This window comes from Tenrec ecaudatus, chromosome Y, assembly GCF_050624435.1.
Source record: "Tenrec ecaudatus isolate mTenEca1 chromosome Y, mTenEca1.hap1, whole genome shotgun sequence".
Classification (NCBI taxonomy): domain Eukaryota; kingdom Metazoa; phylum Chordata; class Mammalia; order Afrosoricida; family Tenrecidae; genus Tenrec; species Tenrec ecaudatus.
In genome coordinates, this window is record NC_134549.1 from 4,205,065 (window position 1) to 4,228,989 (window position 23,925).

General features: G+C 37.2%; 1 protein-coding gene across 1 annotated transcript in view; it reads right to left on the minus strand.

Annotated features, from left to right (window-relative positions):
* LOC142435541 (cullin-4B-like) overlaps positions 1–23,719 on the minus strand; it is a 154,005-nt gene extending 130,286 nt beyond the window's left edge. Inside the window, exons 1-2 of the mRNA XM_075539765.1 lie at positions 23,518–23,719; positions 23,006–23,121 (exon numbers count right to left, since the gene is read on the minus strand). Of these exons, the coding sequence (XP_075395880.1) occupies positions 23,006–23,121; positions 23,518–23,719 (318 nt within the window). The remainder of the gene's footprint in view (positions 1–23,005; positions 23,122–23,517) is intronic.
* Between the last annotated feature and the right edge of the window lie 206 nt (positions 23,720–23,925).

Consider the following 23,925-nt stretch of genomic DNA (forward strand, 5'->3'; position numbering starts at 1 on the left):
TAGCCCAATTCAAAATATCAGAAAGCAACAAGTGTTGGAGGGGTTGTGGGGAGACAGGAACTCTCATCCACTGCTGGTGGGACTTTAAGTATGTACAGCCACTATGGAAATCAATCTGGTGATACCTAAAACAGATGAAAATAGAGTTACCATATGACCCAGCAATTCCCCTACTGGGCATATACCCAGAAGAGGCAAGGAACAAACCAAGACCAGACATCTGTGCGCCAATGTTCATTGCGGCACAGTTCACAATTGCAAGGAGTTGGAAGCAACCCAAATTTCCATCAACTGATAATTGGATTAAAAAACTGTGGTATATACATACAATGGAGTACTACGCATCACTAAAAAGCACTGATGAACCTTTGAGGCACATAGCGACATGGGAAGAACTGGAGGAAATCATGCTAAGTGAGGTAAGTCAGGCACAAAAGGACAAGTACAACATGAGCCCGCTGAGGTAAGTATAAAAATTTTTTTTAATTAAAAAAATTTCTTTAAACTATTTTTTAATGCAAAAGTGGCATAGGGGAAAAAGCTACTGTATACAAACATTTCTGGGGAGAAGACTGTGTAGTATGGCAGAGACCTGATCAAAACCAGGGATGCACATGGTAGACAACAGTGGAGGAGGTGGGGAAAGGAAAATAAAAGGATAAATATAAGGAAGAAAAGGGAAGTGGGGGCATGGGGCACTAATCCACCCAAGGGGAGGGTATTGTTTATATCTCCACAGGGAAAGTGGGACCAGACTTCAACGCAGTGCCGCAAGGTGTGAATGCAATATCCCGGCATGGAGTAGGGCCCAGCACCAAAAAATAAGTGGATTCCTGCCCCTCCCCTGAAAAGAATTTGTTTCAAAGGATGACATTGATTCTGCAGCTCCGGGGGATGGACATGTCTGATCAGAGCACACGGGAGCAGATGTAGGGGCAGGAGGAAACAGTGGAACACAGCCTGGCCCAAGAGGCCGTGAGGATGATGTTCCTGAGTAGAGCAGCCAGTCCACAGAGAGAACAACATGGCTGGCCCTACTGTTAGACATGATGCCCCTCAGTGACTAAGGGCGATACAGGGGACAGCACCGGAGACACAGTGTGGGAATTGCACCTCACCTGATCCCACCACACCGAGGCAAAGCACTGGGGGCATGCAGTGGAACAGCACGGGAATGGAGTGGCAAGGTCCCCAGGGAATGCTGAAAGTGGACTTTGGGGCCAGGGCGTTGTGCCCCAACAGACTGGACTGGAAAACGCTCCTAAGGGCCAGCAAACGATCCTTGAACGAACTACAAGCCTTTCTTTTGTGAAGTGTTTTGTTTTGTTCTTTGTCAGTGGTTTATGTTGTTTTGTTGCCTGGTTGTATACTGTTGCTTTGTGTTCCTCTGTCATGTTTTCGTGCATGTTAGTGTCTCCACAGGTCTGTCTGAATATGACAAGCTGGATGAACTATCTGGAGGAAAAACAATAGGACAGACAGTTCCTGGGGGACAGACAGATCCGGATGGGGGAGAGGGAGGAGGGTAAGGAAGTGGTGTTAATAAACACAGGGACAAGGGAACAACATGGGACCCAAAATGGTAGTGAGGGGGGAGTGACAGGCCTGATGGGGAACTATCAAGGGTAAGGTTGCGTAGAGAAGAGGTATAGCTGTAGCCCAGGTGGGGACGGAGCATGGTGGTGGGGCAGGAGGAAAGTCAATGGAGAGGGAGGAAGAAGCTGGGAGTCAAGGGACACTTATGGAGGTCTAGACAAAGACGTGTACATGCAAACATATATATAAGGATGGGGAAATAGATCTAAGTGTCTACATTTATAGGTTTAATATTAAGGTGGCGGAAGGACCTTGGGCCTCTACTCAAGTACTCCCTCAATACATTAATACTTTCGTTTATTAAATTGGTACTCTATGATGCTCACTCTCCCGACACAACTGATGAAGCCAAAGTAGGTGAACAAGTAAATGTGGTGAAGAAAGCTGATGGTGCCCGGCTATCAAAAGAGATAGTGACTGGGGTCTTAAAGGCTTGAAGATAAACAAGCGGCCATCTAGCTCAGAAGCTACAAAGCCCACATGGAAGAACACACCAGCCAGAGTGAGCGAGTGATCCCAAAGGGATCAGTTATCCGGCATCAAAGAACAAAAAATCATCATATCATTGACTGCACACCTCCATGATAGGATCGCTGAAGACAAATGGGTGCAAAAGCAAATGTGGCGAAGAAAGCGGATGGTGCCCGGCTATCAAAAGAGATAGTGTCTGGGGTCTTAAAGGCTTGAAGGTGAACAAGCGGCCATCTAGCTCAGAAGCAAAAAAGCCCACATGGAAGAAGCACACCAGCCAGTGCGATCACGAGGTGTCAAAGGGACCAGGTATAAGGCATCATGCAAAAAAAAAAAAGAATATGTGTGTGTGTATGTGTGTGTATATATATATATATATATATGTATGTATGTATATATTTATATATATACCACATTGAATGAAGGGGGAAGTGCAGAGTGGAGACCCAAGGCCCAAGTGTCGGCCACTGGAGATCCCCTCATAGAGGGGCTTAGGAGAGGAGATGGGTCAGTCAGGGTGCAAGGTAGTACCGACGAAGAGCACAGCTTTCCCCCAGATCCTGGATGCTTCCTCCTCCCACCTACCATGATCCGAATTCTACCTTGCAGGGCTGGATAGGGCAGAGGTTGTACACTGGTACATATGAGGGCTGGAGGCACAGGGAATCCAGGGTGGGCGATACCTTCAGGACCAGGGGTGCGAGGGGCGATGCTGGGAGAGCGTAGGGTGAGTGGGTTGGAAAGGGGGAACTGATTACAGGGATCCACATGTGACCTCCTCCCTGGGAGAGGGACGACAGAGAAGGGGGGGAAGGGAGACTCCGGATAGAGCAAGATATGACAAAATAATGATGTATAAATTACAAAGGGCACATGAGGGAGGGGGGAGCGGGGAGGGAGGGGAAAAAAAGAGGACCTGATGCGAAGGGCTTAAGTGGAGAGCAAATGCTTTGAGAATGATTGGGGTGGGGAATGTATGGATGTGCTTTATACAATTGATGTATGTATATGTATGGACTGTGATAAGAGTTGTAAGAGCCCCTAATAAAATGTAAAAAAAGAAAAGGGAAAAAAAAAGAAAGAAAAGAAAATGATTAGGGCAAAGAATGTACAGATGTGCTTTATACAATTGATGTATGTATATGTATGGACTGTGATAAGAGTTGTATGAGCCCCTAATAAAACGTAAAAAAAGAAAAAAAAAAGAATTAAGAAACATACCACAAACAGGTTTATGCACACCTATATTCACAGAAGTAGTACTCAGGGCAGCAAGAAATGAAAACAATTGCTCATCAGTTTAAGAATGCATACACAGAGTGGAATATGAAACATACACAGAGTGGATTATGAAACATCTTTCACATAGGTGGTCTTAGAAGCCATTGTGCTGAGTGCAATTAGTCAATCATAACTAATATTTTATGAGACCACTGTATAAAAAGCAACTAAAAGCCTTTCATACTAAAATAAATAGACTTTTATGATTACATGTGGTAGGAGGTGTGGAGAAGAGGAAAGACATATTAACTTGGGTTAAGAGGGTGATAATATTCAACAAGTGTGAGGTGGGCATAGGAAAACAGGGCAAGTCATTAGGATGTTTGATAAGTTGCTGGATTTTAAAATGGTCATCTATCTGAAACGCCTCACCTAATTTACAATAAAGTGTGTTTATTTGTTTGTTTTTAATCCTTCCTTACCTCTGCTAGGAAAGGCAGCCTAAGGAGTAATCATCACTCCCTTCACTCTGAAAACAAGAATAAATTTGCCCAGGCCTTTTATAATCTAAGTATCATTTCTGCATATTCTTCAGTGGACAAAGATTACCTGACTCAGTAGAGACTTCCCTACCTGAAAGTAAAACTATGGAATTATGTACACCTTAGAATATATAACCATATTTAAGCAAAAAGGCAGCTTTTTATCCTAGAGCAATTAGAAAAGGAAGCTGAATGGAAACATTAAACAGAGATGGGAGTGGCGTATATGAGGTCAAAGGGAATTGCAAACTATGACAGGAGACAAAGTTGTATAATCTGTTGAAAAGTAAACTTATCTATACTTATACCTTCACTGTGGGAAACACAGATTTCTCCCAAGTTGTCTCCCCCATACATAGGCACACTTAGTTGCTTACCTCATGTGGCAAATAAGAATACACTTGGAGGTCAACAGAAGTAGGTCAGGAGTTATACTCCCTAAGGGTTATCAGCCATCTTGAACAAGCAGTCATCACTGTTTATCCCACAAGTAGGACCCATTCCCTTCTGATAAGGATAGTAGTTGACTATTTCCTTATAGGAGACCCCTGAGAAGTAAAGCCCACCCAAGGGTGACCAAGGTTAGGTCACCATTATGATTATAGGGCCTGCCCATCTTGTCATATGTATACCTTTAATCTCTCCAATTCCTAGGTGCACATCCCTAGCTTGTGCCTGCCCTTCCTGTCACACTTATATCTTTCGTACATCCCATTCCTATGGTATGTATGCCTATTGTACTGTCCCTTCCTGTGGTGTGTGGTTACTTATAATCACGGCGCCCTAAGTAGTTAAGACCCTTGGTTAGCAATAAAGTTGAGCAGAAAATTTGTAATAGTAAACACTTGCATTAAAAAAAGAAATTAAAAAATGATTTAAAAAATTTTAATCAGCAAGCTAGCTTTCAAATTCAAGGAACAAGAGGCACAATTCTAAACTCAAAGCTATAGAATCAGTATCAAAGAGGTGAAATAATCATTAATGATTATAATTAAATATTAATTAGATTATAAAACAATGGTATATTAAAAAGACATGTAAAGAATCCACAAAATCGAATGCTATTATCTTGAAACATTACATTAAATGAAGGCATCATGGTCAAGCCTACAGAAATAAAAGAAAACAATAATACTTCAAGTTGTATACACCAAATTATAAACTTTCAAGGACTGAAGCAATTTCTAAAAACAAATAGCCTACTTTGACTCATGAGAGAAAAACCTTAATAGACCCCAAACAAGCAGAGATGAATTAGTAACTACAATTAGTAACTGCACATCAAACAAAAATTCTAAACCAGATGGATCACTGGAAAATACCATCAAATTAGTATTTAAACAAATAAAATATAATTCAAATCTTATTTTTTAGGCAACTCATTTTCTCAGACTATAAAAGCATCACATGGTTAACAAAATCAGAATTAACAATGCCCCAATAGAAATATTTCAACAAACAAATGCACAGCTGGAAGTAATCACACTCCTTTATGTGTAGAAATTTGAAGACCAATTCGAAACTAACCAAGTAAGGAAGATCCATAATCATACCGTTCCAATGGAAGGTGCTTCAATAAACTGCAGTAATTATTTAATATATGAATATCTGCCACTCATCTGTAAGTCTGTCACATTGTGGTGGTTTGAATGCTTCTGTGGTGCTGGAATCTAAGTCACAGATATATTAAATACCAGCAGATCACTCCTCATCTCATGATATAGTTTTCAGAAGTGCTTCCAGACTGACAGATCAGGAGAAAGGAATAAGCAGACCACTTCTCAAAACTTAAATGGAAGACCTTATCAATAGCAGCAGTATATTAATCCAGTGCCAGAAGATGAGCTCCTCAGGTAGAAAAAGCACTAAGATAAAATTGGTGTAGAGTTAACTCCTCAAGTTCAATTGAGATCTTCATTTTGCAAAGTGGCATGATTCAAATGAGAATAAGCAGCTGCAAATATTTTCTATGAATCAGAACTTGTTAGGTGCCATCTGTTGGTTCCAACTCAGCAACCCACAGGAACAGAATGACGCACTACCTAATCCTGCATCATCTTCATAATTGTCTTGTGTTTGTGCTCACCATTGCAGCTACTATGTCATGTCAATTCAACTCTTCAAGAGACTTTCCTTTCTCATATCCCCTCTGCTTTACCAACCATTATGTCTTTCTCTAGGTACTGGTCTCTCCTATTACTATGTGCAAAGTGTGCAAGACAAAGTCTCACAAAATGCACAAAATGATGCCAACTGCAGGAGGAAAGCCAAGTCAGTGTACATGTAAGCATCTCAGTTCTGGCAGGGGTCTCCACATGACTGCTTCAGCACCCCAGGCTGCATCCGAGTAGGTCCATGGGGCTTCTCCTTGGGATGTCTTGCAGGAAGTGAGCCTTGCCTGCTGAAGCAGGGAACTGCCTAAGGCAGCTTCACCTGGTCTAACCATCATAAAATATGAGACCTGAGAACTAGAAAGCTGAGGCTCACCACGCCATTTATCTCATCACCCTTCAATTAACCCCACATGTTTACTGGCCAGGTTGGCACATTAAAATTACTCTGTATCAATATGTATCATTACATAAAAATTATTAAACTGAAATGCTTCATGACACAACAGATTTTGAGGAAATTTTGCTGATTGAGGTTGGTCAAACATAAAAAGAAAAATTTTTAAGAGACCATTGCTATGTTGAAGAAAGGCAATAATTTAGGTTAAACAAGGAGGCATTTAGATATGATGGAGAAGATAATTCCACAAGAGCAAAAGAGAAGAAACAAAGAAATCTTTGGGGAGGTCTGAAAAATTGCTTAAATTGCTGCATATCAAAATGGTGATCTGAAATGTAAACCCTTACTGAATTTACAAAAGTTGGGGAAAAATGGCAAAAGAGGTATTGCAAGATCTAGAAGCATAATGAAGTAATACCAGTTATTTATATTTGTACCAAACATGAAAGCCAAAGGTAATGAAATTATAAAAGCCTACAAACTTCTGCAGTATAAACTTTACTAGATGTGTAATGTATATGCTTTTCATAATTACTGGTGATTTGACTGCAAAATTTGAAACAAAAAAGAGTTGGAAAAGATGACCTTTATGATAGAAATAATGGTGATCACAGAACAGAATTTTACAGCTCAATGGCTTATTCGATGAAAACAATTTTTTAAACATCATAAACCAGGGTTTACAAATGTGAACTTCAACTGATGAACTATGCTAAAATCAAACTAACTCTATATGTGAAAAGAGTTGATGGAGCGGCGCAAAATCATCAGCCAAAATAAGGCTAAACAAACGGATATCTGGTTACATAAAAGTCTATGTTAATACTGAAGGAAATTAAAACAAATTGGCAAAAGACAAAATATAACATTGAGTACATTTCATCTGATGGAAGACACTCTCAAGAATACAACTGACCATATGAGTGGGTGGAATTACATCAAGAACATCACATATGAAGAAAAAAGGCAAAAATGAGGAAAGAAAACTGTGTATGAAAAGAGACTATGAAATTTGTTCTTAACACAGAAGAGTGAATGCAAATTGGAGAAATAGTAAAAGTTGAAGAGAAATTTTAAAAGATACTAAAATAGTGTTATGCTAAAAAAGATAAAAACATAAATTAAGAAAACTAAAAGAGATCACACTAAGAATATCTCAAGCTGAAAGAACTGAAGGAAGAAAAAAAAATCAAGCCTCAAGTTAAAATAGTGAATTTCTCTGGGATAATTTTAATGGTACAGGAATCATTTTTAAAAATTGAATGCAGAGTCACTGCACAAAACAATAATTGGTCAATAGTCAACTATTTTCAAAGGTAGCATATGATCAATGATATTCTAGTACTGAAGGTAAAAAGCTTATGGTAGTACCAGAGAAGTCCAAACTACATTAAAAACACTGTTTAAAAAAAATCCAAAAACAAGAATCCAGGAACTGATAAAAAAGCAACTGAAATGTTTTAGCAAACTGAAGAAGCGCATAAACCACTAACATGCCTATGTTGTTCTTAACTGAAAAAAGACTGTCAGAGATGCATATCTGTGTCCATCTCAAATAAAGGTGACCAAACAGAACGTAAACTTATGAAACATTAACAACACATTCAATCAAAATTGTGTTAAACAAAATTTGATAAAAGTTAGCGCTGTACATGGGCAGTTGGCTGGCAAAAATTCAAGCTGGATTCAGAAGAGGAGGTGGACCAACAGATAATATTGCTGACATCAGATTGCAAACAAAGAACACTGAAGAGAAGTTTATTGAAATTTTAGACAATTCAAAGGTTTTCCACAGTATGGATCATAGCAATCTATGGACAGCATTGCAAATAATGGGAATTATAGAACAATTTATTGTGCTTCTGTAGAACTTATACATAGACTACCAGTTGTTTTGACAGACAAGGGGATACTAAGCAGTACCCATCAGGGTTTTAACCTTTCACCATAGTTAACTCAACTTGCTTGCTGCATAAGTAATGAAGAAAAGCTAGATAATATGAAGAAAAATGTGACAAGGATTGAAGAAGACTCATTGACAGCCTGTGATATGGAGAAATGTGTACTAGAAGAGACTCTAAAAATTGTTCAACACAAAAAAGTAAATGCAAATGGGAGAACAGTCAGAGAAGTTGAAATGAATTTCTCTAAAGCTAAAAAGGAAAAGAACTTAAAGATCTTACTGATGAATACAGAAGATCAGTATGACAAGTAATAGGTGGAAGCAATTGTCTCAGATTTCTAGATAATGAGGAGTTTAAAGAACTGTGATGAGCTGGGAATGGTAGCAAAATAGGAATTCAGGTATTCTTCACTGTTCCATATTCCACCACTTACCCAATTCAGTGCAGCCATTCTAGGCAACACTGATTGCCAATGGGAACAGTGGTGTTCAAAGAATAACAGCTGACAACTTCAGGCAAAGGCCTATTGTTAAGCTTCCTCAGAGAGCACACAGTTACATTAGCCAATGCCAGTATTCACAGTGAGGGATATGTTAAGAAGACTAGTAAAGCAACAAATCTGATTGTCCCAAATGAGGGTGCTCTTGTAAAATAGCGGTAAAAGAGCTCCCAAGCCAGGTTCCTGGAATTAAATAGTTCTCAGAGGGTACACCAAAGTGAGAGGCATATGCATGGAATAGCCTTGGGTACAAAAAAAATAGTGATGTTGAGTGTTTTTTAAAAGGGTATGAACTAGCCATGGACAAGCAGGTGGACACTGAGCTACTTAATTCTGACCACAGTCTAAGAATAGTTCAGATAACATGGTCCTGCTCAATACTCCCCTTCATGAAGCGATCACTGAAGATAAGGGTGCTACAGCAAAGTGGAAGAAAGCACATGGTGCCCAACTGCCAACTGGAATAATGTCTGGGGTCTTGAAATGAAATAGTTTTTTTAACATCTTTAATTGAGGTGTCTACTAAGTCCACATTGAAGAAGCACACCAGCAGGTGTGATTCAAAGATAATGATAACAAAATCTAAATAAGACGATGGGACTGTTATCAGAGTTTAAACTGTGAACACCCAATTTGTAGAAGGGTATGGAGGGCGGTGGAAAACCAAAATCCATCTCCAGTGTATATCCTGTCCGATTACGCCTCTACCAGATCCCCTCTGGCTATGGGCAAGGAAATGGTACAGCTTTACAATTAGACTGAGATTACTTTAAACTTGATTATGGTGGCTGGAACTAAGGTATAATATGATACTTGAGCAGTTGAACTCTCTCTTGGGCTGAACCCGAATTTGTTCAAGGCTTAAATATTTATTGCTTTTCCCACAACAGAAATTGCCTCTCTGGTGTTTTTAATATGGCTAGTGGTCTTTTCTTTCTTACTTTTTAATTTTATTTTATTTGTATTTTTCTTCCTTCTGTTTTATTTTGTTTTGTTTTTTATTGTTACTGTCAGGTTTCCCAGTTTATGAAGCACAGAAGATGTGAAGCATAGAGACAATAACTTATGCAATGTTTTCTCAGTGATGAAGTTGGGGAATTGGATAGCCAATAATAAAAATGGAAGCTGGCGGATCACTAGAACTGATTGTGATGATGTTGTGTTAGACATGGTTCTCTAGAGCGACAAACCAGATTGCTGATAATTATATATATATATATATATATATATATATATATATATATATATATATATATATATATATATATAGAGAGAGAGAGAGAGAGAGAGAGAGAGAGAGAGAGAGAGATAACACAAGAAATGCACTGTTACATGTAGATAGATACATAATACAAGAAATGAACAGCTAATTTATAAAGCAGTACAAATGGCTCAGTGTAACTCACTCCTGAGAGAGTTGTGAGACACTGGCAGTCCTTCAAGTCTTGAGGGCTGCCAGGTAGTCCTCTGCAGATAGATTTAGGCTATCCTGGAACAGGCAACAATCAGCAAGGCAGGTTACCAACAGTCAGTCCCCAGAGATGTACATTCCAATTCTCTGGAGAGGAAGGCCTTAAAGGGGCCTCAAATTACAGTGACACAGTCCATAGCTGAAGTGTCCCAGAGTTAGTGTAGCTTGCAAATTGAGGCACAGAACAAGCAAGGCAGCCACACACTGGTCAAATATGAGAAAGAGACAAGAAAGGCAAGGCTCGCCAAGCCACTTATCTCTCTGCCCTCCAATTAATCCCACATGTGTTTATAGGCCAGGCTGGCACAATATACTATCTCGGATGTGTATACAATTCGTTTGAAAATTAGTGAAGTATGGAAGTGCATGATATGTGAAATTTGCATCAAGAAAACTACTAAAAAAGAAAGAAAACACATTTGACGTTACCATAGATGAAGGAGGAAGAATTTTTTTGCTCAGGGTACACTGAGTTAAACTTAATGGTGATAGGATCATTTGGAAAAGAATATAAAAATGGATGCACAACACAAAGGGCATAATCAATGGCACTGAATTATACATGTAGAAGTTGTGAGGGAGAAAATGATTTGTTCTGTAAATTTTGCCACAATTAAAACAAAATAATTAAACTATGTGTCCAAAGAAGAATAAGATCTTTTAAAACTGATATGCTTATGAGTTTAAAACTCTTATGATGAATGAATATTGAAATGTGTTGTAATGCCAATAAAATGTAACCCTATACTTGTGTTTTCCAGAGAGTTAATTGCCCAGAATAAATGGTTTTTTGTTTGAAGTAAGGTAAATAAGGGGCCTAAAATACTAAAAATGAGCCATACTCACCACCTTGAGCATTAGAATGTTTGTACTTGATGAGTCATGAAGACTCACTCAGAACTACTAAAAGACTAATCCTTTTGTGTGTGAGAGAAAACTTAATTGTATTTCACATATAGAAATTGTGAAAAATATTTACATTTCCCCACATTACAGCAAAATATTTCAATGAAATAAGATTTTTACCATAAATAAAACTGAAACATTTGAAACATTTCCTTAACTGAAACATTTCCTTAAAGAAAAATGTATTACTAAATCTTAATGATTATCTCAGATCTCGAATATAAAATTATGGCTTCATTATTAACATTCTACATAATACATTACTAAACTATTTCTATGAATAATTAGCATCTATTTACAAAGATGCATTTCTAATACTGTTTTGATCAGTTGGAAATATGGCAGAAAAAATAACAGTTCAAAAATAAACCATATATTTCTGCCAATTATTGTCTAGTAAGTACATTATTTGCATAGGGTTTTAACTAACCTTTAACGTCTACAAATTTGCTTTTAAATAGTTATTATCTCTAAACTGAAATGTTTAACTAAAGTCAAACAGTTACAGTATTTGCAACCATTTAACAAAATTTAAAATATCATTTGAATTATGTTAAAATTTCGAGTGAACTCATTGGCATATAGAAATGCCAGACATTTTTCTGATGGAATGCTAATTTTATACAATAGTTAGTTTCAACATATGTCCCCAATAAGTAAAGTCTGTGCTATAAAATATCTCATCTTAGACCAAATTATCTCAGAAGTTACTTAGAATTTTAAATATTTAAATATTTCAGAACATATCACAGATTAGACCTAATTATTTTGCTTTTTCTGGAAGGAGGGGGTTGGAGAAATATTTTATTATAAATTAATAAACAGTACAATGCAAAGAAAAATCAATACAATGCAAAGGATTCACAATTTTGTTCAAAGAAAACATTCAGAAGCTTCCCCTACCTGTCCCACATTTATAAACATATATACATCCAGAAGTTACAATATTTATTACCAGATTATAGAATAAGCTTATCTTATTTTCTTGTTTTCTATATTTTCCTAAAGTGCTACAATAAATATCTACTACTCTTATAATTAAAATATCTTGTACTTAGTAGAGTGCTATGGAAGTTCTAAGGTTTACATTTTCTGTTTAAAAATCTTTCTACAATTAATTAGGAGGAGGTTTATATACAAGAATATCAATTTTGCACTCAGCAACTAAACAACTTATCAAACCCCTATCAAACACCCAATGACTTGTCCTATTATCCATTGCCTATTGGCAATATTGTCCTATTCCCCATTGTCCTATTTCCTCATTGTTATTGCCCATCTCCAATTTAGAGGATATTGTTTTTCCCTTCACTTAAGTTAGTATCTGTCTATCATCTAACCCATTATTTCCCCTTCACTCCTTTCCCCTCCTAGGAAATAGCAGAGGAAAAAGTTTTTACTGCCCTAATTTTGAGCAAGCAGTTTGTCTTTAGCTGAATCTTGGCAGGAAATGTGCTATGCCCATGAACACAAACCGCTTCTAAGGCTGCGAGTTAAAAAGAACAGGCAATTGGACTAACACTCATTTTGTATGGGTCCACTCTTAAAGGGAAGTGGAATGATGCAGCAAAGACTTAGGCTGAATTTGGATGTTTCTTTGGAACCTGTTCATCTGATTTGAAAGATGACAGCAAAGCTAGAGGATCTGAAGTTAAAAAAGTTCTTCTGAGTCTTAAGACACAACCTCGCCAACGGAGCTTTTGAGAATAAAAGTATGTAAGGGGCCAAAAAATTAGAAGTACAAGAATGAGTGTGTGTACTCCCAAGCTTCTGAACAGTATATGTTAATCTATATTTTAAGACAAGGGCTGAACTAACCAAATCTTAATCTGTGTGGAACAGCAGCCTTGGCAATTCCCTAATCTAGGCTGAATTTCTATTATGAATCCAGATCCTCAAATTTTCAACCTTTATGAAGATTTTTCACATGAAAGATCATGCTTGTTTCCTCACAGTATTGAAGGATGGAAATTTATATATTGGTTTTCTAAAGTCATCATAAAGGCATGAAGTCACTGACTTATAAGCTTTCTTGTGTGCATTTAGTCTCAAATTAAATAGGGCAAGGGTGAATCCCTATTGAATAGTTTCTTATTTTCATAATGAATCTAGAGAACACCTGAGGATTAGAAAAATGTGCCCAAAAGGAAACAACACGGGAGATGGCTATAAAAATGAACATAAATTAGGCAATATTATAGGGATTGTATGGCAGAATGGTCCAGTAAAAAAGTTCTTCATTGTTATAACTTTAAATGTAAATGGATAAAGCTTTCTGATCAAAAGAATAAAATAAAAAAAATCAGAAAATATATTAAAAGTATGTGCTGTTTTAAGAAGTTCTACTTAGGATTTAAAGGCAGCGGTATGTTCAAAGTGAAATTATTGGGAAATTTTTCGTGCAATTTTGGCCACTATTTTGTTTAAGCAGATGACAGAGATGTCACACGACGGATTTTATATGGACTTTTAACGCTGATTAATTGTAATTGGGATTTAATAGACTTTTACGTGAAAATTACTAAAAGCAATAAAAAAATCATGCACTAAGGAAATTATCAATTCACAACAAACGTTAACAAATCCCTAGCAATTTTCATATAAGTACAAGTATAAACAGAGAAAACACTGACAATGAGAGGAAGAAGGGAAAGTTCTAAAACAATGGTTGAAGATTTCAACACAAGACTTCCAATAATGGACAGAATATCTACAAGGAAGGTGAATAAGAAAACTGATTATTTGAATAATTCTACATAAGCCAAGTCTTAACAGATATTGGTAGAACAGCACAGCACAATCCTCCTCTCCAATGCTCAGGAGTTAAAAGTTATGGGAACAGTTTTTTGGGATGCTCAAGGCATTTTGACATTTTTCTGTGGGTTTCTGAAACAGTCCATTGTTTAGTATAAAAATGCACAGGTTTCATAGTCTTTTTCCAGAATGGCAGTGTTCTTGCTCATTCCTCTAAACAAAGGTTAATTTTGTGAGTGTATCAATCAGAACAGTCTTGATTTGGTTCCTTTTAACTTCTTTTTGTCTCCTAATCTTAATATATATTTCCCCAAAATTTGCATTTTTCCTAAATGCAAAAAGGCTGCACAACTTTGCTCTTTTGTACTTTAAAGAGATCTATCACATTTATTTGCACAAGCAATACATTATAGTAACTACTATTTTGAAGAGTTTGATTGTGGATTCAGTTAAAAGAAAATTCTTGGTAACGTCAATCTGTCCTACATTTATCATTATGTTTCTGTTTGGTCTAATTGTGAGGACTTTTGGGGAGTCCCGTTTTTTTAAATCATTTTATTGGGGGAGCGTACAATTCTTATCACAATCCATACATACATCCATTGTGTCAAGAACATGTATATTTGTTGCCATCACCATTCTCAAAACATTTGTCTTCTACTTGAGCCCTTAATATCTGCTGCTCATTTATCTTTCCCTCCCCATTCCTCCCTACCTCATGAACCCTTCATCATTCATGTATTATTATTGTCATATAATCCACTGTCCGATGTCTCCCCGCGTCCTTCTCTGCTGTTCATAGGAAGGAGGCTATACGTAGATTCTTGTAATCAGTTCCTCCTTTCTACCGCACATTCTTTCCACCTTCCAGGCATCGCCACTCTCACCACTGAAGGACTCATGTTTGGTCTTGAAGGAGTCATCTGTCCTGGATTCCCTGTGTCCAGCAAGTAACTAAAATCCTCTTTGCTTTTAATAAGGTTATGTTACTGATATATCACTAGTCCTTTATGGGTCTGCCTCAAATTCTGATCCTATGTTCATCTTCATGCAGTCTAGTTTTATAATGGCTCATTATCCTATTCCTCTGAACATCAATGAACAGAGTTCAATAATTTTGTAAATTGATGTAATCTAGATCTTCCCAAGGAGAACTTTTCTACAGTCCCCCAAATCAACCTCCTACCCCCAAACCACTGGATCTTGTTAAGCCAGATCCATTTTGACAACTTGGAGAAAGATAGCAAGGCTACAGGTAAAAAGGCAATCAAAGTAAATATTTAAATATTTTGTGTGTGTGTGTGTGTGTAGTTTGGGCTAGTGCCATTGTATTTCCCTGGGGTTACAAGCATTTCAGTCTCATATTAAAAGTTTTTTTCCGCTTGAATTTGGCTTAACTTTAACTCCACTTGGAAGTATTCTAAGTTTACTCATTTACAATTAATTCTTCTTATTCTCTACATATTCTTCTAGGTATATTTTCCTTCGGTTACTTCTTATTGACTTCTGGGTGGTTTTGTATGCATGTTTATTAATTTCAGGTTACTGTCATTTCTGGGGCTGAAAAACTTTAGTATTTTTCATAAGATTGACTTTATTCCTACAAACTCTTCTAATTTGTTTATCTGCATATGTACTAGTTTCACCATAAAATCTAATAAGTAAATGTAATAATAGAATTTTATGAAATGGAAATTTTGTTGGGAATGATTCCTTTTGCTTGCAATTCCTTCTGCTTATAAACTACACACTAGTCTTCTTAGTTCTCCTTTTCAGTTTTTTGCTTTTCCCAAACCACTTTCAGTATTATTTCCTTGACTTTTGTTTGGGAAAGTTTGATTATAGCATGGCTTGGTGATTTCTTGTTTCGGGTTCATTTAGGTTCTTGAGTATCTTCTCCTCTTCATAATATTAACAGTGTTCTTAAAGGAACTCCTAGTTAATTTTATAATCATTTACTTATTTTGGAATCCCATTCATACATAAGTTAATGTTATTTTAGAAAATTATTCAAGTTTTTTTCTGTTTTTGTTCTTTTTGGCTTTTTTTTTTGGCACCAACATTTGGAAGTAGAGCAAACTAGTATTGAGAAATTTATCAATTTATGATTCTCTAATCTCCAAAATTGTCCTTCTACTAATCAGCTGGATTATGAAGTTCTGTATCAGCAGCTAACACGAGGGCCAGCATTGATTGTGGAACAAAATGTCAATCGCTCATATGTAAGTTTATATAGAAGATGAAGAAAAATTTTAAAACTTCCAAGGAGCCAAAATACACTGGACTTCTGAGAACATCTCAAGAACTGATTTGCTGCACTGAGCACTAAAGACAGAGACCTAATGACATCAATAACATTCTACATGAAAAAAAGCAAAATGTCACTAAAACAAAAGAAAGAAAGAAAAGATTAAAGTGCCATCAGAAAACACTCAAACTTGCTCTTGATTACAGAGCAACAAAGGATACTGGAAGAAATGATGAGGAATTGAAGAAAATTTCAAAGGGTTGCTCAAGAAGACAAACTCAAATATTAAGGGGATATATACACACATCTAGTTAGAAACAGAAAGGGAAGCATACACTCCACATATATTAAACTAAAGAAATCAAGGAAAAAATCAAGTGTTAAGTTGCAATATGGAAAGATTCTGTGGGCAAAATATTGAATTATACAGGAAGCATTAAAGGATGACTAAATACACAGAATTACTGCACCAAAACCAACACATTTCACCACTTCAGTAAGTAGCCTCTCTACACGAGCTAAATGATAGTAAAGGAAGAATGTGACTGATAGAATGAGCCAAAAAGAGACTCCAGGAGTTGATGGAATACCAAGTGAAATGTTTCAACAGGAAGATAAAGCACTGGAAGCAATTACGTTTCTCAATTATACCAGCACAGTTGGAAAACAGCTACTTGGCCAACTGACTGGGAGAGATCAATATGTGCACCTATTCCAAAGAAAGGTGAGCCACCCGAATGCCCCAACTATAAAACAGTATCACTGATAAAACATGCAAGTAAGATTCTGTGGAAGATCAGCAACAGTTGTGAACATACATTAACAGGGAGCTGTGAGAGGTGAAGGATATCCTCAAAAGAGAACTGAGAACATGGGATATCACTGCTCATGTCAGACGGATTTTGGTCCAAAGCAGAAAATACCAAAAAGATGTGTAAGACATAACTAAATAATAATACTTTATAAATGATTCAAGGGTTAATGGGGGGAGGGAGGTGTGGGCAGTGAGGAGAAAAATGAGGAGCTGATACCAAGGGCTCAAGTAGAAAGCATAAGTTTTGAGAATGATGAGAGAAACAAATGTACAAAAGTGCATGACACAATTAATGTATTGTGGATTGTGATATGAGTTGTACAAGCCCTCAATAAAATGATTTATTTTTTTAAAAATATGTTTACTTGTATTTCATTGATTATGACAAGGAATTCAACTGTGTACATCATAACCAACTATGGATAGTCTTGAGAAGAATGACAATTCCAGTATACTTCATTGTGCTTATGTGGAACTTCTACAGGGATCAAAAGACAGATGTGTGAACACACAAAAAAAGCATACTGTATGGTCTAAAATCAAGAAAGGTGAGCATCAGGTTTGGCCCTATTCACCATACTTATTCTACCTGTAATAATTCAAGCTGGATTATATAAAGAATGCACAATCAGGATTGGAGGAAGGCTTATTAGCGCCTGGTGATGTGCAGAAGACACAACCTTGCTTGGTGAAAGTGAGGACTTGAAACACTTGCAGCCTTCAGTATGGATTTCAAAAAAAATAAGGAAGACCAAAATCATCACATACGGATTAATAAGTAACAATGCAATAAATGAAGAAAAAATTTATAAGTTGTCATGGAATTAACCTTGCTTGGATCCACAATTAAGGCTCACGGATGCAGCAGTCATGAGTTCAAAAGATGCAGTGTTCTGTGTATATGTGCTGCACAAACCTCTGGGGAGAATTGAAAAGCAGTAATATTACTTTAATAACTAAGGTGCACAATGGTATTATCCTCATAACATGTGAAACTAAGAAGACTTTATGAGTTTTAACTGTGTTGGTAGCAAAGAATATCCCGGGTATCATGGAATGTCCAAAGGACAAACAAGTCTGTCCTGGAAGAAGTATAGCCAGAGTCCTCTTTAGAAGTGCAAAGATCAGGAGACTTTGCCTTACATACTTTGGACACACTTTGTTAGGAGAGATCACTGAAGAAGGACATCATGCTGGGTAAAGTCAAGAGCAATGAAAAAGAGGCAGCCCTCAACAAGATGGATTGACACAGTGGCGGCAACAATGGACTCGACCACAGGAACAGTTTGCAGTATGATGTAGGACCAGGCAATGTTTTATTCTGCTTAGTATTGATCACCATGGTTCAAAACAAACTTGATGGTACTAACTGATAAATTAGGATTAACTGATCAATTCTGCTACTGAAATCTTAATGCTAATCCTGGCAATTCCTTCTTGCTGTTTTTCTATGGATTTTAGTTGTAAGTTTATTGTTTTTGTTCTAACAGAACTTTCCTGAATTCTTCTGTTTCTGCACCTTCTTGATGTTGTCTACAGTACCGCTTTTTCTCTGAAGCTAATGAATGGGATTACACAGCGTTCCTTTTATCAAATAAATTCAATGTCATTTCTTTCTCAATAATATATTCTAGCTTTCCGAATTCTACCTTGCAGGGCTGGATAGGGCAGAGGTTGTACACTGGTGCATATAGGAGCTGGAGGCACAGGGAATCCAGGGTGGATGATACCTTCAGAACCAGTGGGTGAGGGGCGATACTGGGAGAGTAGAGGGTGAGTAATTTGGAAAGGGGGAACTGATTACAAGGATCTACATGTGACCTCCTCCCTGGGAGACGGATGGCAGAAAAGGGGGGGAAAGGGAGACTCCAGATAGGGCAAGATATGACAAAATAACAATCTATAAATTATCAAGGGCTCATGAGGGAGAGGGGAGCAGGGAAGGAGTGGGAAAAAAATAGGACCTGATGCAAAGGGCTTAAGTGGAGAGCAAATGCTTAGAAAGTGATTAGGGCAAAGAATGTACAGATGTGCTTTATACAATTGATGTATGTATATGTATTGATTGTGGTAAGAGTTGTAAGAGCCCCTAATAAAATATTTATTAAAAAAAAGAAAGTGGAAAGAAATATAATGAAAAGTTTTCTCTCTATATGTATATTCTAGCTTTATAACTCTGTCACTTGTTTAAGTGCCCTCTGAATTGGTCTCAGCATGAATTGAAATTGTCGGTTGTCTCCAAAAAATTCAAGTATCATATCTGTATTTAACTGATCATTGTAATGTTGGTATGTTCATAAGCACTCACCAATTATCAAATTTAAGCTGTCATGAGAAGAGGAGTGCATGCACAGTTCTGTTTGATGTTCATGTAACATAACTGCGGGTAAATCTGTCTAAGGCTGAGTACTTATATAGTGATTATCAACTTGCACAGGAGTGGTATGGATGTAGTTGCTTCCTAGTCAATAACACAGGTGCTTGTGCTGACAGGTAGCTGTCCTAAATGGATTATGCTTGTTAAAGCAATGTCAACCAGCTCACAACTCACAATGGCCATGTGTCTCCTCTAACAACTTTTTTCTATTATTTTCTATTTAGCTTTTTCTATTAGTTGGTATTTAAGTGGGTGTTAACATACCCAGGGCAAAAAAGAACAACAATTGACCAAAAATCAGTGGTGAGGAGGGTGCAGGAGGTCTGGTGGGTCTTGATCAAGGGCAATATAACCTATAGGAATTCCTGAAACCCAAAAGAATGCTGAACATGATAGTGAGATAGGAAGTAAAAGGACATAGAGAAAAGAATTAGGAAACAATGGGCATTTACAGACACCTAATTAAAGGCATATAAAATAATTATATATGATGATGGGGAGAGAGATCTAAGGACATATATGGATAGGTTTAGTATTAAGGAAGCAGATAGACATTGGGTCTCTACTCAAGTACTCCTGCAATACAAGAACACTTTGTTCTAATAACCCAGCACTCTGAGATGCTCAACTTCACAACACAATCACTGGAGACAAAGTGGGTTCATAAACAAATGCGGTGAAGAAAGTTGATGATGCCCAGCTATCAAAAGATATGGCATTTGGGGTCTTAAAAGTCTTAAAGATAAACAAGGGACCATCTAGCCTAAAAACAACAAAGCTCACATGGAAGAAGCACACCAGCCTGTGTGATCATGAGGTGTCGATGAGATCAGGTATCAGGCATCAAAGACCCAGAGCAAAAAAAATCATCATGTGAATGAAAGGGGGAGTGCGAAGTGGAAGCCCAAAGCCAATAGGTAGGCAACTGGACAAAAGGGTGCAAAAGGGCCGTGGGGAAAACATGTGCCAGTCAGGATACAGTATAGCACTGATGAAACATACACCTTTCCTTTGGTTCTTTAATACATTCTTCCCCCTGTTCCCCCACTAGCATGACTCTAATTCTACTTTACAAATATGGTTGGACCTGAGTATGTACAGGTATACAGATAAGAGTTGGAACCACAAGGAATACAGGACAGCTAAATTCCTCGGGACCAATATTGAGATTACCCATACCAGGAGGGGGAGGGGAAGGTGGGGACAGAAAGGGGAAACCAATCACAATGACCTACCTATAACCACCTCCCAAGGGGATGGACAAGAGACAAGGAGGTGGGGAGAGACACCAAACAGTTCAATACATGAAAAAATAGTAATTTGTAAATTATCAATGGTTCATGAGGGACAGAGGAGGCAGGAGGAAGGGAAAAAGAATGAGGAACTCATACAAGGTTTTAAGTGGAGAAAAAATGATCTAGAAACGATTATGGCAACATATGTACAAGTGTACTTGAGACAATGGATGTATGTGTGGATTCTGACAAGAGTTGTATGAGGCCCCCAATAAGATGATTTCAAAAAATAAAATGGGTTATATCATCAAATGGTGTATTTAGAATGTAAAAGGAAAAAACTAGCAGGGAACTGCCTGTAGAGCACTCAACTGAAAATAGGAAAACTGAGCAAAGACTCAGAGTTCACATAATACAGAGCAATCAACACTGGATAACAAGGAATTAATCTGGTTATCTGAGAATTGACTGATCATAAAACAGATCAAACTTTAAAATATTACTCTTGAATATTACACCTTAGATTTTATTAACATAAATATTTGCTTAATGACATGACAATACTTTCTTATGGCAACATGCTTATGATAAAGACTAATACAAGTTATACATATCTATCAACCCATCCAAACTATAATAACAAAACTATAAATATTTAATGACAATTCATATCTAAAAATACTTTTTAAAGTATTACCATGGGAGAGGGGGAGGCGGGGGGAAGGAGGTGGTGTTGACCAATTCAGGGACAAGGGAGCAAAAGTGATCCAAAATTAGTGGCAAGGTGGGTGTGAGAGGCCTGCCTGGTAGGGATTCAGCAAGGGCAATGTAGTCGAGATAAATTACTGAAACCCAAATTAAGGCTGAGTAAGATAACGGGACAAGAGCAAAGGAAAAGGACATAGAGGAAAGAACTAGGAGGCAAAGGGTATTTATAGAGGTCTAAATACACGCATGTCATATGTAAATATATTTATATAGGATGCTGGGGGAATAGATCTATGTGCATATATTTATAGGTTTAGTATTAAGGCAGCAGATGGACCTTGGACCTCCACTCAAGTTCTTACTCAATGCAAAAACACTGTGTTCTATTTAACTGGCATTCCATGATACACACTTCCTGACACGATTGCTGAAGACAAATGTGTGCAGAAACAAATGTGGTGAAGAAAGCTGATGGTGCCAGGCTATCAAAAGATAGCGTCTGGGGTCTTAAAGGCTTCCAGGTAAACAAGCAGCCATCTAGCTCAGAAGCATCAAAGCCCATATAGAAGAAACACACAAGCCTGTGTGACTATGAGGTGTAGAAGGGAGCAGGCTATCAGACATCAAAGAACATAAAAATCATAACAATGTGTGCCCACCTTCCCAATATGATCACTGAAGGGAAATGTGTACATAAGCAAATGTGGTGAAGAAAGTTCATGGGGTCCGTCTATGAAAAAATATAATGTCTGGGGTCTTGAAGCCTTGAGGATAAATAAGCAGCCATCTAGCTCAGAAGCAACAAAGCTCTTGGGAAGGAGCACACCAGCCTGCTAACCACGAGGTGTCAAAGGGACCAAGTGTCAGACATCAAAGAACAAATAATCTTATCATTGTAAATTAGAGTGGGTGCAGAGTGGAGACCCAAAGCTCATCTATAGGCAACTGGACATCCCCTTACTGAAGGGTCGGGGAGGAGATGAGCCAGCTGGGGTGCAGGTTAGCAACGATGAAACATACAACTTTCCTCTAGTACTTAAATATTTTGTTCCCCCGCTATCATGATCCCAATTCTACCTTAGAAATCTGGCTAGAGCAGAGGATGCACACTAGTACAGATAGGAACTGGAAACACAGGGAATCCAGGATAGATAATCCCTTCAGGACCAGTAGTGAGAGTGGCCATACCTGGAAGGTAGAGGAAAGGTGGGTGTAGAGGGGGAACCATTTACAAGGATCTACATATAACCTCCTCCCTTGGGGGATGGACAACTGAAAAGTGGGTGAAGGGAGACGTTGTACAGTTTAGGATACAACAAAATAATAATTTATAAATTATAAAGGGCTCATGAGGGAGGGGGAGAAGGGAAGGAGTGGAAAAATGAAGAGCTGATACCAAGGTCTCAAGTAGAAAGCAATTGTTTTCAGAATGATGAGGGCAACAAATGCACAGATATACTTGACACAATGGATGGATGTATGGATTGTGATAAGGATTATATGAGCCCACAATAAAATTATTTTTTTAAACTTACTACTAAGGTCCTGAGTAGCCTTTAAATTCACTTAGGGCTTCATATAACTTTCAGGTTTAACAGTCATTCTAGACTCTTATTAAACATTTAAACAAGCCTGCTAAAGCATAGCGTTGCAAGATGACTTTACATATAAACATGTAAAGAATTCATCAGTTATTACAAATTCACAAAAATCATTACATTTGCATGCACCAATTTGTTAGCATGTACCTGATAGAGTTCTTCTAAGCTGTATTTAATAGACGTGTTATTCTGAATAGCACATACAGCTTCTTTTAATTTTAGCCATGCTTCTTCATTGTAATTTTTCAGTCTTAAGGGTTTTTCTAAGAAATAAATAAAAGATTAAGCTATAAAGTATTTCAGAAGAGCACTTTAAGACATAACCTCACCATATCTACTACTGATTGTCTACCTCAATTCAATGTGTTCCTCACAATTTTATACTATATTTCTAATCATTAAGATGCTAACAGAAATGTTACATGAAAATTGTCAATAATATTATTTAAGAACTCTAAAGCATTTACTTTGAGAGGGGAAACAAAGATATGATGTGTAAAATCACAGTATATCCTGTGGAAATGTCAAGTCTAGAATCCAAGAATCAAAGTCCAAAACCAATGTCATTTCTAACATGCATGAAAGTTAAAAATATGAAGTTAAAATTTAAATGGAGTATGAAGAACCAAAACTTAAATTTTAATTCTTAATTAGATTACCTTTAAAGTTTTTGATTACCAACTTTTTGGCAATACCACTGGCAGGCTTACTTTCTGCAAAACTGGACAAGGTCATGAGAACCTTTCTTAAGTATTCTACATGGTGTTCTGTAGGACTAGAAAAAATTATCAAGCCTTCATCTTTAAACTGTTCTTGGTCCTCAGAGTCCGCAGAAGAGGAAGATGAGTCTTCTTCAGCCATTTCTATTAAATCCTATAATATTAAAGATAATCATTTTAATCCAATTTACTACAATATTAAAGGTTAATTAAAAGATATCTAATAAGCTTAAAGCTAAATATGAAGTAGATAATGAACTAGAAGAAAAATAAGCAATGTTTTTTATATTTTAATAATACGTAGAAGTAGATGAATAAGAATTAACAGTACTGAATCTACCCTAGAGG